The sequence below is a fragment of the Danio aesculapii genome, chromosome 2 (assembly GCF_903798145.1).
Source record: "Danio aesculapii chromosome 2, fDanAes4.1, whole genome shotgun sequence".
In the NCBI taxonomy this organism is placed as follows: Eukaryota; Metazoa; Chordata; class Actinopteri; order Cypriniformes; family Danionidae; genus Danio; species Danio aesculapii.
The window spans coordinates 25,998,547-26,014,776 of NC_079436.1; the positions used below are offsets into that span (position 1 = coordinate 25,998,547).

Consider the following 16,230-nt stretch of genomic DNA (forward strand, 5'->3'; position numbering starts at 1 on the left):
GGTGAACTACTCAGTAACAACGTTTTAAGCTGTGCTAACTGAACATTTTTTGTCTGCAGAACTAAAGCCTGAAGTTGGTGAACAAAAAAAAAACATAATCTATATTTCCTTTCATTTTTTTCTCATGAACTCAACATTTTTTTTTCACCTTTAATTGACAGGACAGTAGAGAGTATAGACAGGAAAGCATGGAGAGAGGGGAAGGATCAGCATAGGACCTCGAGGTGGGAATCGAATTTAGGTCGTCGTGAACACCAGAGTGCCATGTGTCGATGCACTAACCACTACACCATTGGCACCAAGAAATAACACACTATCAGAACAAATAAACAGTTCAATTGGAAAAAAACAAAACAAAAAAAAAACAGAGTCAAATGTTAACAAAACATTTATCAGGATTAAGGCAGGCCTTAAGGCACCTCTGAAATCTGATCCAGCACCTCATTTCACTGATCCCCCTCCTCACATGCAACCCTGCCCTGCCCCGTTCTTCACTTTCGTCCACGACACCCCCACCACCCTGCAATACTTCCTTCAACCCACCAGCCCCCCACTCCCCCCACCCCACTTCTCACTCATTTGGTAACATGCCGGATCCATTACCTCGATATATTCTGGGACCTCGTAATTTACCAATGAAGCACTGGATTAAGGATTACGTTTTTTTGTTGTACTGACTTAATTATTTTTCACTGTGAAAAACACTTCTTTTTTTTCAGAAGTTCAAATTGTGCAAAAACATGCAATTTGCTGCAGTTGCTGATATTTAAAAAGCCAAACAGTAAGAAGAAATTGTACTGACTGTAAATCAATGCGATTCATTTTTGTAACAGTGTAGCAAACTGTTTACAGTGCATGTACTGTAGATGTCTGTTGTTGTCACTCCATATCCTACAATAATGTGGCTTGACATTTTAATGTTTATTTTTATGATCATTCCCCCATTCATTTGGATGGACAAACCTCCAGGACAAATCATATAGTAAATTGCAATGATTAAGAGGTATGCAAGTACAGTTGAAGTCAGCATTATTAGCCCCTTTTGAATTTTTTTCTTTTTTAAATATTTCCCAAATGATGTTTAACAGAGCAAGAAAATTTTCACAGTATGTCTGATAATAGTTTTTCTTCTAGAGAAGGTCTTATTTGTTTTATTTCGGCTAGAATAAAAGCAGTTTTAAATTTTTATGAGCTATTTTAAGGTCAAAATTATTAGCCCCTTTGAGCTAATTTTTTTTCCGACTGTCTACAGAACACACCATCGTTATACAATAACTTGCCTAATTATCCTAACCTGCCTAGTTAACCTACTTAACCTAGTTAAGCCTTTAAATGTCACTTTAAGCTGAAAAATAGTGTCTTAAAAATATTTAGTCAAATATTATTTACTGTCATCATGGCAAAGATAAAAGAAATCAGTTATTAGACATGAGTTATTAAAACTATTATGTTTAGAAATGTGTTGAAAAAAATCTTCTCTTCATTAAACAGAAATTGGGGGAAAAACAAATAAATAGGGGGGCTTATTATTCACGGGGGCTAATAATTCTGCCTTCACCTGTACGTACAGTATTGCTTAAAGCAAATGGATGCTAAAGATTATAAAACATGTTTTGGCAATGTAAAGGTTATTCTTGTATTTATTTTTTTTAAAGGAAAATATCTTTATTGTTATGTTTAATATGAAACTGTAATGTGGTAAATCAAGTTACAACCATGTAACTTGCAAATGAATCAAAATCAATTGATTCCTTGGTATAACCAGGCTTAAAATAACTAAAATGCTCTATTTCTCATATCTTATCTCTATGCAGTACATTTATTCTTTTCACTAGTTTTCACTAGTTATCTGATTTGGCTCATATACAGGCTTCAGTTGGCTAGAGATTCAGCAACATATTTTTGCTCTGTCATCTCATCACTGTCTTTGCTATTGCTGGAAGCATATATATATTCCCCTTACAATTCTCATGTCCTTGCTGTTCTAAGGTTCTTGTCGAACACTTCCTTCACTGGGCTGACAGGCCCTGTGCGAGTAGAGCGCTCTCTCTCCAGAGTCCTTACCTCCCAACGCTTTCACATTTGGAGTCTCCAACGGGATCCTCTGGGCCAGCCAAGTTGGGTGACCGTGGCAAGCTGGCAGTCGGGCCAACTGGAACTGGAGGAACAGGGCCTGTGGCCAGGAGTGACCCAGCACCAGCGGGAGGATGGCCCAGGGATCAGACTTGGTGGGCGCTGGCAAGCAGGACTCCCAGTGGCGGGGAGCAGATTGCGGGTCGTAACCTTAGTCGAGCACCCGTTTGTGTTCACAAGAGAAGTGGATGAGGAGGGCCAGTGTCCAGCAGGGCAGCTGTGCCTTGACCCTCAAACCAACAGCTCAGAAGTCCTCAACCAGCTGTTCAGAGAGCTGGAACAAACCAACAGCAGCTCCCTGCCAACTGACATGCGGAAATGCTGCTACGGATACTGCATCGACCTGTTGGAGAAGTTAGCTGAGGACATGCACTTCGAGTTCGACCTTTACATTGTAGGCGACGGGAAGTACGGGGCAGGGAAAGGGGGTCGATGGACTGGGCTGGTGGGTGACCTGCTCAGCGGTGTGGCGGATATGGCTGTCACCAGCTTTAGCATCAACTCCGCTCGAAGCCGAGTGATAGACTTCACCAGCCCCTTCTTCTCCACCAGTTTGGGGATCCTAGTGCGGAGCAAGGACACAGCTGCACCCATTGGTGCCTTCATGTGGCCCCTTCACTGGTCCATGTGGGTGGGCATCTTTGTGGCACTGCATATTACAGCGCTTTTCATCACTCTATATGAGTGGAACAGTCCGTTCGGCATGACTCCACATGGACGCAATCGCATTAGGGTCTTCTCATACTCGTCTGCTCTTAACCTCTGCTACGCCATCCTGTTTGGCCGGACTGTCGCTAGTAAGACTCCAAAGTGCTGGACAGGACGCTTCCTCATGAACCTTTGGGCCATATTTTGCCTCCTGGTGCTGTCCAGTTACACCGCCAACCTAGCAGCTGTCATGGTGGGGGAGAAGACTTTTGAGGAAGTGTCAGGAATTCATGATGTCAAGGTAAACACTAGATTTCATTCTTGTTTTTTTTTTTTTTTTTTTTTTTTTTTTTTTTTTTTTGTTTTTTTTGGAAATATGCTCATTTTGCAACTCTCCTTGAGTTAAACAGTTGCGTTTTGCCATTTTTGAATCCATTCAGCTGTTCTCATTCAGCTGTTCTCACTCAAGGCTCTATTCATTTCATTTATTTTATCTGAGTGTCTGACAGGAGCACTTTTAGGTTAGCTTAGCTTAGCACAAACAATTGAATCGGATTAGACCATTAGCATCTCACTCAGAAATGTAAAAAAGCACCAATGGAAAATGAAAAGTTGCTATTTTTTTATGTTAAAAATGGCTAGGATCTGCAACTTTGCTGCCATACCATGGCTGCAGCAGGCACAATGATTTTACATAGTGCTCTTGCCTAGTTACCTAGCTGGGGACTATTTTCAGGCACTGTGTAATACTGCTTGTAGTCTTTTTACAAACTTTTTTCAACTGTTTAACTCTTGGTGACTTGTATAATGGAAAAAAAGTGTTTCTTGTTGTAGTACTTTATATCTAAATAAGTATCCTTTAAATAAAAATGCTTTACATATATTGTTTATAAAGATTCTACTGTTTAAAGTTTGGAGTAAAAGAAGGCTGCATTTACTTGACCCGAAATAGTATTTCCTTGTAAAACATAGTGCACTGTACATTGATGTCAAAAAACTGATAGCGGTAGCATGGTAAGATTTTTCAATGCTCCTTTCAAGCTCCATCACCCATCCCTGGGGTTTCGCTTCGGCACAGTGCGTGAGAGCAGTGCTGAGGACTATGTGAAAAAGAGCTTCCCCGAGATGCACGAGTACATGAGGCGCTTCAACAAGCCCACCACTCCGGATGGAGTCTCTACACTCAAGTAAGTGTTTAAACCCAGGAGAGAGTCAATGCACAAGAAGTGTTTGAATAAGGCAGTGGTGGAAAGTCCAATGAAAAGGTAATAGGGGGGGGAGAAAGTGACTGGAAAATCTAATGAAATGATCAAACTGCCTTTCCAAGCAGCTTTGAATGAAAAACATTTGCAATAAAGTATATTTAGAAGGATTTGGTTCTGACACTCACAGACACATTAATATTCTTTGAACTCAATAAAATCAAGTGGTGTTGAGTAGGAGCGCAACATGCAGGAAACAAATAAAGCTTTCATGGGAGATGGACGTGTTGAAAATGTCTAGAGGGAATAGAGCCAGTAATTACACATTGTTGCTGAAGCTCAGACAGCAAACAGCCCAAAGGCTTCAAGCCTTGAAACACCAAGCTGACGGTCGGCTGGGCCATTGTTAAGCATCATTCAGCTTAGTTTTTTCAGGTGTGTTCTGCATTGTCAACACTAGTCAGACCCTTCAGGAGCTTTTTAGCTTGTTGAGCATGTTAAATCACATCCATCTGCTCTGGCTTTCACAGAAAGAGAAAGAGAGAGAACTAGAGGCCTGCTCTGCAGCCGTGGGATCTGACCAGATTTTTTGCAGCGCAGAAATAAATTTCCAAATTAAACACGGTAGCGGTCGGTAACTCCGGTGTAATTTGAACAGGAGCGGGCAGTCTAACAATATAGCACTCCCGAATCCCGACGTTATTTCGGAACAGCATATCTGTGATTTCCTCTTTCTTATTGAGCACTGGCACAGCCAGCTGAACGCATGGACCAGTGCTTTCTGCATGTGCATTTTTTTCACACAGTCTGTGCATGCATCATCTGCATAACAGTCCTCAGAGCGGGCTTTACCATGGCAGAGCAAAGTGAAGATGCGCTGTCCTTGAAGGATGTTCAGCTTGCATTAGAAAACAGTTTACTGTTAGGAAAGCCACAGTCTGGTGCAGTCTTTTTAATAACATGATGTATGGGAGGCTTTTTAATTTTAAATAACATACGAATGTGCGTCTGGTGAATGTTACTTCCAGCTGTCATATGCGCACTGCATCCTGTGTGTGACCAGCTTCAGAAGACTGGAACCTCAAGGCGGCATTCATGTCTCATCACAAAGGGGCAAAAAATGACATTTAGCCTATAGTTAGTTCACAAACTACAGTTTTATCTGTTATCTCTCTCTTTTGGTAGTACTCAATTTAAACGTTAAATTCAAGAGTTCACACTTGGCTGATGATTCATCAAAAGCTTGTTTGGCATGCTGTCCTGGGAGAGAGCCCCAAGCTCAAGGGATCCTCGAGCCCGGGGCTTCCTCCCGTTTGCAGAGCGAGAGGGGAGCCTGAGCTTGGTGGATCTCAGAACTCCCCATCTGCAGTAGCTAAGGGAACACGTGAGGAAAAAAAAGGGGGCTAGACAAATGCTTGATTGTTATGCATGATGTATATATTTGGATGGTGGGAGGAAACCGGAGAACCCAGGGAAAACCCACGCGGACACGGGGAGAATATACGAACTCCTCACAGAAACACCTACCGACCTGGCAGGACCAGGGCTGGCAGTGTTCTTGCTGTGGGCTAACAGTGCTAACCACTGGGCCTCCGTGCCACCCGATCTATAGTGAAGGAGGAGAATGGGGTGGAAGGGGGGTTTCTTCCAAACGAAGATAAAGTGGACTAAAAACTGTGGTTATATATAGTAGCTTATGGCTCATATGATTGGATGATACTGATTAGCTTAATACGTGACCGGCTGTGATAAATCATAAGCACGTGATCCTCTCGAAATTAGTTTATGAATAAACCCCACTTTGGGAAACCAGATCTAAATTTAGCGGGAATAGTCGGGTCGGGTAGAAAATTACTCTTAGAAGGCAGTGGGTGAACAAAGACTAAATATACAGCAGGAGCGGTTGGATGAGAAAAAACCTGCTGGGAGCAGGACTAAAAATCAGTCCCATGCAGACCTCTAGAGAGAACTCTGATTGGCTCTTTGCTGTAAAAGTAAATGCATGAAAATTTAAGGGAAATAAATGAATTTAGGGGTGAAGTAATTGATAATGGTCTCTACTCGGAACATAACACCCAAAGGTTTGACAAAATTATTTCCATACAACATTTGAATAAGTACTGTTGGCACATACATGCAGTACACCAATAAACCATCAGGCTGAGCACATTGGAAAACATCTGAAATGTTGTTTTGGTCATTCTAAAGTGTCTTAACCATTTCAGTATTAGTGTTATTATATTATTAATGACCGCCATAATCAAGAGCGTCTGTGCTTCGCGTCTCACGCCTTCAAACGCCACCGCCCGTTCAGGATTGTCTTCTTAGCAGTTAGTCATTTATCAAATAAAGAAAAGATTCACACAGCTTCTCCTACTGCAGCAAATTCCATTTTTTACTGTTGATATTTGGAAGCAGATAATCAGGAATTGACAATTTTGTTCGCTTTGACTCGTTGGATGGAATACTGCTTTATTCGCACATCTTTTATGCGATAATCCAGTTTTGCGCATAAAGTTAATTTGTATTTTTGGATGGAAATGTAGCTAATGATTCATTTGAATAGCCTGACATGTTTACTGTTCCAAAATCTCTATATTGTGTTCAAAGGGAAGCCAGATGTTTAAAAAGAACATATTTTAGAGAATTAATCACAATATCGTAAAACCTTGAAACCATGATATTTTTTATCCAAGGATATCATACCCTCAGAATCTTATGCCTTAGACTTATGCCTTATCCCATGCCTAGACTTGAAACAACTCAATTCTTGAGTTTTTCTGTGACAACTTAGTTGTTTTATATTCAATCCACTTAAATTTGTAAAAATTAATAAGCTTAATTGCTAATAAATAACTTGATTCATGTTGTCCCAACACAAATAGATTCTGTGGAAGCCAGCATTTTTACAGTGTATGAACACTTTTAGTTCATTTCTTATTTAATTCATTTGTATGCATCTTTTTTTGCAGTAATCCAAAAAAGTATCTAATCCACAATTCAAAAACTGTAATAAGATCCGAACTGCGAATCTTGTTATCCGCTGCACCCCTAGACACCTTCATGGCAGAATAGACAGAAGGCTCTTCTAATTTTTTTGTCATCTTATCTGAGTCTTTCTCTACGTGAATATATTGATAACGACATGAGCCATCTGGAATGAAGAAACCATCAGCTTTATTCATATGGAAAATGCTAAGCAACCTTCTTTGTTTGCAGTTTATATATATATATATATATATACAGTCCTTTTTCTTTATTTCCCTTTTTAAATGCTGATTAATATTTAAAGTGATTAATATTTACTATAACATGATGCAATTATTTCCTCTTAAGCAGTTGCTAGTTGCCTGTTGTCTCTAGTTTTTGTGATATGCTATTTTTTGACACAAGACCTGGTGCGTCAGGCCCTTCAGGCTACTACTACAATAATAAACGGGGTCATGGTAAAAGGGCAACATGTCAGTTCTCACATCTTCAAGAGCTGTTGACATCGCGGTGGATCGGTTTTGCATGACGCATGGTTCAAATTATTTCTCTTTCATAAGGAATTATGCACACACCATCCAGCTCGCTTGACAGCAACAAGTGTCTGCTCTCCAGGCTTTCTGTCTGTTGTCTCGGTTTTCATTCATCCCTGAAAGAATAGGGACTGCTGCAGACTCCAAGCTGAGAAGAGAGGCAGTCATTCTCAAGTCAAATCTAAACTTGCTGAACGAGGCCAAAGGTTCTCTTCAGAGACGTCAGATAACTCCTTGGCAAGTGTACGCTTACAGGCTTGCGCAAACACACACAAAGCAATTCATCTTCAGATTCAGGCTCCCACATAGTGCAGGGTTTTCTTTGTGGTTCCTGTCTTTTATGATTGACGCCACTCTTTTTTTCCCCATGTCAGAATTCCTTCTGTTCGATTCACAGGAGGCACCTTACATGGTCAGCATTTTTGCAGGTTTAAGATCGCAGTCGTAGCTCAGAGCCTTTCTTTGGGGAGGGCTTTTTTTTATAAAGAGCATCCGGAAAGATTTGTTTTTCTTTATAAGGCATTGCATAAGAGTCTTAGTTTGATCCCGCACAATTTCCTTGAACTTTATTTGCTGTCACACTTGAGGTCAAAAAGGATGAAATCACTGCGCTGTTCTAACTCACAGTGTGTAGATCTGTAAAAATGGAAAGAATTTTAAAAGAAGAAACAGAAAGTTCCTTCAAGTTTTTTTATTATGCAGCATGGCACATAAGAAAACAGAACTGAAGTGTTACCTAATGAAAAATCTAAAATAAAATTAAAAAGCTGTACAATAAATACCCAACAATTAATGTTGTGCTTAAGAGACATCTAATAGACTGCTAAACAAAGATGTCTTGGCTATAGCCTAAATAGAATAGCCTAAAAATAGCCTAAAACTAGCCTTGTGTGTGTTTCCAAAAACCATCGTTAGCCAATTAAGGTTGCAAGTTCCGTCGTTACGAACATAGTTCGTTGATTTGGTGTTTCCCAAATCCTTCATTCCAATATACATTCGCAAACTGCCTCGCAAACTTGTACGCTTGCAACTACACCTCTGGAGCTGAAGTTAGAAGCATAGTTCCTGGCTGTTTTCTATCCTCAGGTATCCCCCTATGCCCTATTCATTTAGAAAATTCTAACATTTAAACTTGGAATGATTTAAAAAAAACATTAAAGTCATCTCTCTTATGTGTAATTTGCTTTCAAAGCAGGCTATTTTTACAATTCAGATTTAGCGATCTTCATACTGACACTTGCATTGCCTTAGTAGTGCACTTTGAAATCATTTATGCCTATTTAAAAACAGCCGTGGCTCATGATGAAAGCTATAGGTGACCTATTATTTTAAAGCGGAATTCAAGTTGTCTCCAAAGTTAGTGAAAACAAAAGTAAATAGCATACATTCATACTTTTATTTTTATAGTAGGTTATTTATTAAGAAATGTATCTGAACTGTTTATGACATGGGCTTGTTTGTTAGAACTTTTCTGCAGTGGTTTGAATGTGTCAAATTGTAAAAGTAGACTTTTCAAAAATATTTAATAAATAACAATAAACAATATCATATCTAATAATACTGATAATAATAATAATGTCCTTTATTATTATTATTATTATTATTATTAAGTAGTTTTTTTTACATTTCTTAATAAGTAACCTACTGTAAATTAGGCCTTCAACTATTAACGATTTATATGCTTTATATATGAGAATACGTGTTAGCTTAGTGATTTTATATGGAATATTCTCAATAATATTTGGAAAGGAAACATATATATATATATAGGTCCTTAATGTGTCATTTACATATATTTCAATTAATATTAAAAACGAGTGCATGTTTTTATTTTACAAACTAATTTTGTATTTTTTTTATTACATGTGCACGTAAAACAATATAATTTGCACAAAAATATATGGGGGGTTTCTTTAAAGAAGTAGTTAGCCTTATCCACCCCCATTTAGAGCGTCAATATGGACGTTTAAGTTATAACTAACGTGGTTCAAACAACGGATCTGCGACGGAGAAACTATGGTTTTGGGAAACACTCGTCACTACATCAAACAATGCATTGTAGTATGATAGCTCAGCTGCGAGTTATGTCGTTGTTTGGGAAACGCACCCTTGGCCAAGTTTTAGCCAAGCCGTCTATGCTTAGATGTCTATTAGACTTCTTTTAAAGAAAAATGCTTGTAATGTAACTTTTAGACAAACCTGAGGTAAAACACCCATCAGTGTGGCCTCATAGACAATGGCCATGAGCTGTACACACTATAGATTAATTTTGTTATTAGATCACATTTTAGTGCTTATTTTTTTCTGAACATGCACAGTTCAGTAATATATGAAAGTGAAAATACCAGAAGTAATAACCTCATGTACGTAAATTATTCACATTGTTTTCAGAACAAAACAAGCAATTAGTGGTGTATTTTATAGCACATCTGAAGTGTGTTTATCTTCTGTAGAGAAGAATAAAGAATTATACTTTACTAAGTATTGCTGCCCACTGTAATGCTTCTATACATTTGACTGATTTATAAGCCAGGCCTAAACAACAAACTTTAAAGGGCACATAGGTTACCCCTTTTTTCATATTTAATATTTAATAAGTCTTTTGTGTCCCCAGAATGTGTCTGTAAAGTTTCAGCTCAAAACCCCCATCAGATTATTTATTATAGCTGTTTGAAGTGTCTATATTATAGCTGGAAAAAAGTTTTTGCTGTTTTTTTGTACTGGCCCTTTAAGGCTAGTCCTCCCCGCCCACCGTTCCCACAGCTGTCAATCAATATTGGTGGGCGGAGGGACCGCACTCGTACGTAAAGTTGCGGTCGATCTGAAAACAGCTCCAATTGGTCCACCGTTTTTATTTTGTTAAACTTGAAAAAAAAGGACTGGGTGTGTTTATATCACCCCAGTATGACAGTTTATACACTATACTTACACACATTTCTGTCCAAACAGCTTGAAAAGTAGATTTTTCACCATAGGTGCCCTTTAAGTGCTGTGTTATAAAAATGGTAGATGCCAAATGAGAGGAAGTCATGAACTGTACTACACACAAACAAATCAGTGATTCAGGGGATTCACCTCCATATTTAAAATGTCACTCATGAAACTGAGTGTGTGTGTATGGCCATTGATAATTCCACATATCTTCATCCATGAACAGCAAACAATATATGATGTCACACTCTGAGGCTTTTTCTTTTAACAAATTATAAATTACACACAGTGCTTTGGAAAAAAACTGGAAATGTCCGCATCCATCAGTCAGAATTGAATTACCGTACATGAATACAAATTGCCCACAGCTTTGAACAAACATTATGACACAGCTTTAGCATTTGTATTTATTTATTATTTTTTTTTTTTTGTGATGACGCAATTCATGCTGGGTTTTTATAATTGGCTTCATTACACACTATTATTAGGCAGTTCTATTGCTGTTTCTTTGCCACCCATATTAATAGGCTACACTATAAACCGCTTTGAAAACAATCATTTGCAATGTAGGCTTCTATTAAGAAACAAAACACTGAAGCGAGCTCAACGATTGATTGAAAAAAACCACACGCATACTACACAAAAGCACTTTCCATTCAGTAAATCTGCCTAAATCCTGACAGTTTAAGCAGTTTATTGCTACAGGCTTTAGTATTCAAGCTTATTGTAATCAAATTTTAAAGTCAGAAGCAATTAGCATAAATTTGGCTAGCTGTGTTTGTTTTGATTGGCTCTGACTATCGTTCTCTGTGTGTTGAAGGACAGATCCCCCTCAGCTTGATGCCTTCATCATGGATAAAGCTTTGCTGGACTATGAGGTATCCATAGACGCAGACTGCAAACTCCTGACTGTAGGAAAACCATTTGCTATTGAAGGTAAGGTCCGCTGTGCCACTGAAACGTATTGCTAGCACCTCAGGCTATGCCTGATGAATTAAAGTACCTTACAAAAACTCGTGAAGTTCTTTTTTGAAGGTGCTCAAGGTGTTTCTAAAGCGAGTACACTATTAAAATTCCACCCCACATTAAGAGCCGTCCATGAATTCACCTCAAGGATGTTGTAATTACCCTCCCAAATCTGAGGAAGTCAAGTTTGACACATGTCATTTCTTAAGCGAAGGCTATTACGGGGTGTAGATGGGTTTGATGGCAGTCACCCAGGCGTATCCGCACCTCTCATCCGGATGTTATCTCCGGCTGCATGCATAGGAATTTTCCCTGTTATCTGCCAAAAGCCTCCACTCACGCCTTTTGAGCCAGGTTTTTAGTAGATGGATGATCAAGACTGAACCATCGCTATCACGTCCGCTAGCCTGAAAATGGACAGCTCCGTCAGGGTCTGTAGAACCTGTAAACAGCACGGTGCATAATCCAACCATGCAGGCGAAAAACTGAAGACAGGCGTTTAAGGCTGGCACAATTAAGAAGCATGTTCAATAACATAATAGTTTTTGTTCCAGTTTGGAAATTGCTAGAGTGAACTGTGATGTTTAATGGTATCGACTGCTGGATTTTAGATGCACTGTAAAAAATATTCTTGCTGCCTTATTTTTTTTTAGTTGAATCTAATTATATTTTCTGGTAATCTCAACTTCCATCAGTCAATCTGACACAAATATTAAGTTAAACTTGCTATAACTCAATTTATTTATTTTTGTTGATGTTGAAACCTGATTAACCTATTAACATAAGTAACATTAAATCATTTGTTGTCATGACTCTGTGTCATATGTTTTACAGTCTAGATGGATATTAATATGAATTATAAATGTTTTATTAAAATAAATTCTACAGATAGATTGATTTAAAGTCTATTTATTTAAGTTAATTAAACTAGCATCAGTTGACAGTCACAATTTCTTTTATAAAATCCATCCCGTTCATTCACAATCAGTACTTGCCATTGGATCTTCCTTGTTGATGATTTATGACAAGTTATGATGTTAAACTAAATAGTAACTTAGAACAATAATGATATCTGCTTCATTCTGTTTTGTTTTGTTTGTCATTTTATGTGCTCTCTCTCTCTCTCTCTCTCTCTCTCTCTCTCTCTCTCTCTCTCTCTCTCTCTCTCTCTCTCTCTCTCTCTCTCTCTCTCTCTCTCTCTCTCTCTCTCTCTCTCTCTCTCTCTCTCTCTCTCTCTCTCTCTCTCTCTCTCTCTCTCTCTCTCTCTCTCTCTCTCTCTCTCTCTCTCTCTCTCTCTCTCTCTCTCTCTCTCTCTCTCTCTCCTCCTTTCCATGCTAGGCTACATAAATGTGCATGGAGTGTTTGCCCAGTACGGTTTCCGGGTGTAATTCTCTACTCATTTGAGTTTGGAAAATTACCAGTAGCCATTTACGACCAGTTTAGTCATATCAAACATTACATGAATCTTTTACAAATTCATGCTGTTCATTATAGTCTCTGGACTGTCATCCCAGACACTAATATTTTAATGATTTATAAAAGATGAATCACTGTCTGAACATCTGAGATTAGACATGGGTATGAACATTATGATTTTGATTTTCAATCGTATTTTCACAGCACACTGTGTGTATATATTAGTGCCATTTGTTGTTGTTTTTTTTTTTTTTTGGCTACTTAATTATAAACTGCTCTCGTACAATACCACACAATATTACTATCTCGAAATTGTAATGTGTTACGTGAACTTGTACCGCTTTTGAGTTACTTTCACCAAAATTAACTACAGAAGTAAAGCTTAAAATATGTCAGATTTTTTTTTTAAATTACCCCCCTAAAAAACACTAGAAAAGTGTTATATATTTTGTTGACCTGTCCTTACATTATCCCATATTATTGCAAACTTTATTAATTAAATAAATTTCAGTTATTAAGCCATGAATGTGAAGATGATAACTGTCATAATTCCAAACTCAGTCACAGCATCATCAAACAACTTTCTTTGTTTTGCTCCTTAATATGCAAACAATTACATTTCATCTAAAATTTTTAGGGTTAAATATACAGAGTATAACATTACTGAAAAATGTATTAGTAATGCCCTAAGGCTCGTTCACACCAAGGTTGATAACTATAAATATAACAGTTAAAATATTTGCGTTCACACTGAAGAACGATACGTTTATTCATTTTTAGTTCATGCTTTTTTGCATTACTCTCTTGCAACCAACAGTGTGCTCCTCAATGTGCTACTAGTGCATTTGACCAGTGAATTCAGCTTGTGTAATATGTCTAATCAAACAGTGAATTCAGTGATCGCAGTCAGAGTAGTGGAGTAAAAAACAACACAAATAGTTTTCCCTAGCATTTTCAAAGACAGCATCACAAAGACGCAAAAATTAGCACTGCATACCTGAGGTATTATTATTTTTATACTTTAATTTGCCAGCCTGGCTTGCATAACCTTGCGAGATTTTTATTATTATTTCCCATGGTATAATCAATTGCTTTTAATTGTTTTATCAAAGGTCTTTGTCTTTAACTCTAAACATTTGAAAAGGCGATTAACATCAAAAACGGAACAATACTGTCTGTAGCTTTAAAATGCTTGAGCATTTTTATATGTCAATGGATGTTTTATTGTTTAATAGCTTGGGGGAAAAGTTCTGAACATGATCCCAATGAAAAATAGTTGAAGTCAGAATTATTAGCGCCCCTTTTTCTTTTTTAAATATTTCCCAAATGATGTTTAACAGAGCAAGGAAATTTTCACAGTATGTCTGATAATATTATTTCTACTGGGGAAAGTCTTATTTGTTTTATTTCAGCTAGAATAAAAGCAGTTTTTAAATTTTTTAAAACCCATTTTAAGGTCAATATTATTAGCCCCTTTATGCTATTTTTTTTTCGATAGTCTACAGAACAAACCATCATTATACAATAACTTGCCTAATTACTCTAACCTGCCTAGTTAACCTAATTAACCTAGTTAAGCCTTTAAATGTCACTTTAAGCTGTATAGAAGTGTCTTGAAAAATATCTAGTCAAATATTATTTACTGTCATCATGGCAAAGATAAATTAAATCAATCATGTTGAACAAATCTTCTCTCAGTTAAACAGAAGTTAGGGAAAAAAATAAACAGGGGGGCTAATAATTCTGACCTTAACTGTAGTTTCCGTACATCACTTTTTTTTTTTCTAGTTGTTGTGCTGTTTGACATTTTTTTTTTACAATTATCATCATCTTTATAGTTATTATGCTTGGTGTGAATGGTTTGTTACACTTGTGTTCTGTGCAAAAAGTAAATAGTACTGTAAACCCTCTTCCACAGCGCATTACTAGTTTAACATGATACTTCCAAAACCTCTGTCTGTCTGTCTGTCTATCTTTTTGTATCTGTCTACCTTTCTGTCTGTCTGCCTGCCTGCCTGCCCGCTCGCCCGCCCGCCCGCCTGCCTGTCTGTAATTTTTCTTTCATTTGAAATACATTTTTATGACTTGCTACTCAATTATGCTACATCTGCCATCCCCTCCAGCGTAATCTGAATTTGCAGGCCTTTCTCAAATTGAAAGAACACCCTTCAGTAGAAAGTGTCTCTTCAGAGTGGACCGTGTCCTTTTAACACCGCTGGAAAATCCCTTATTGTATTAGTTTTCACAGCCCACTTTATGACCGCCTGGATCCACTCCATTAAGAATATTCCAGCAGCCCTTCAAAGAGTTCAACAGCACACATTTTATAGCTTGTAGAGGCCCGTGTAAAAGACAGCAGCAGGTTCAGCTCGGTAGGAAAGGACACAACTTTATCAGGATGCAAGGGATGTTGTGCCACGTGCTAAAAGGAAGGGAGGGATTGCTTGCCAGGAGTGATGTGTGGGTTCGCCGGTGAGCCGAGAGCTTTGATGAAATTTGTGGATGTCAGAGTTGTGCTCGTTTCTCTCCGGCTGCCGAGACGCCGCAATGACAGACGTTCAGTCTACGGTACACTGGCACGGCCTGCCAAAGATTCATGATTGTTCCTTCTCAAGGCTTTCTGACATGTCAATAATAGAGGTATCAATTCACACTAGAATGTGGATGATTTCTTTAACAAAAGCTCACAGCAGTTGTTGGGCTGGCTGATCTGTTTTCGTAGTTATTGTTTATTCGTCTTTGGTTGGAATATCAGAACGTGTTTGTATGGAAGATGAGAGGTTTGAAGACGATTATGGTGTTTAGTAGTAAGACGGATGTTGTACCTAAAGATATCGTTGTTTATACTGGTTGGTGCCTGCTGTTTGAGGTTTCCTTTCACTGTGTTGGTGAAGATAAATGTTGCTTTTGAAAAATTGTCATATTCAATTTTGGAAAGATGTCAGAAAATGTGCTTGCAGTTGTTGTCCTGAAGTAAAGAATAATGGTTTTAGACTAAACGTATAATTTTAGAGCCCTATAATTTCAATTATACTGAAAGAGTGGAAGGACTCGCTAAACCCAGTCATTAAAATGGAATTCGATTTTAGCAAATTTTAGATGAATAAATCAAAAGAAACGCTTTACACCTTATCAAAGTGCAATGTGGACTAGTGTCTGTGAATATTAAAATCCTAAACCAATATCTGAATACAAAATCTTCATGTAAATCTGTGTGTCAGTGTTCATTTTTCTTCATTTCCTTTTTTCAGAATTATGTGAGGAAGTATTATCATTTCATATATACTGACAGCGTTTTGACAACAACCCATCAAAAAAAATTTGTTTCACTTTACACATGAGTGACAGAAATATTCTACTGTTGTATAGTAGAAAATACTACTCAAGTTATACTAGTAAAGTTAATTATTACA

The 16,230-nt window shown here is 37.9% G+C and overlaps 1 protein-coding gene across 1 annotated transcript in view; it reads left to right on the top strand.

Moving 5' to 3' along the window:
* The window catches only part of grin3ba (glutamate receptor, ionotropic, N-methyl-D-aspartate 3Ba), a 103,080-nt gene that overhangs the window by 63,314 nt on the left and 23,536 nt on the right, over window positions 1-16,230 (top strand). The window contains 3 exon segments of the mRNA XM_056476089.1: window positions 1,990-3,082; window positions 3,823-3,968; window positions 11,256-11,371. Of these exon segments, the coding sequence (XP_056332064.1) occupies window positions 1,990-3,082; window positions 3,823-3,968; window positions 11,256-11,371 (1,355 nt within the window).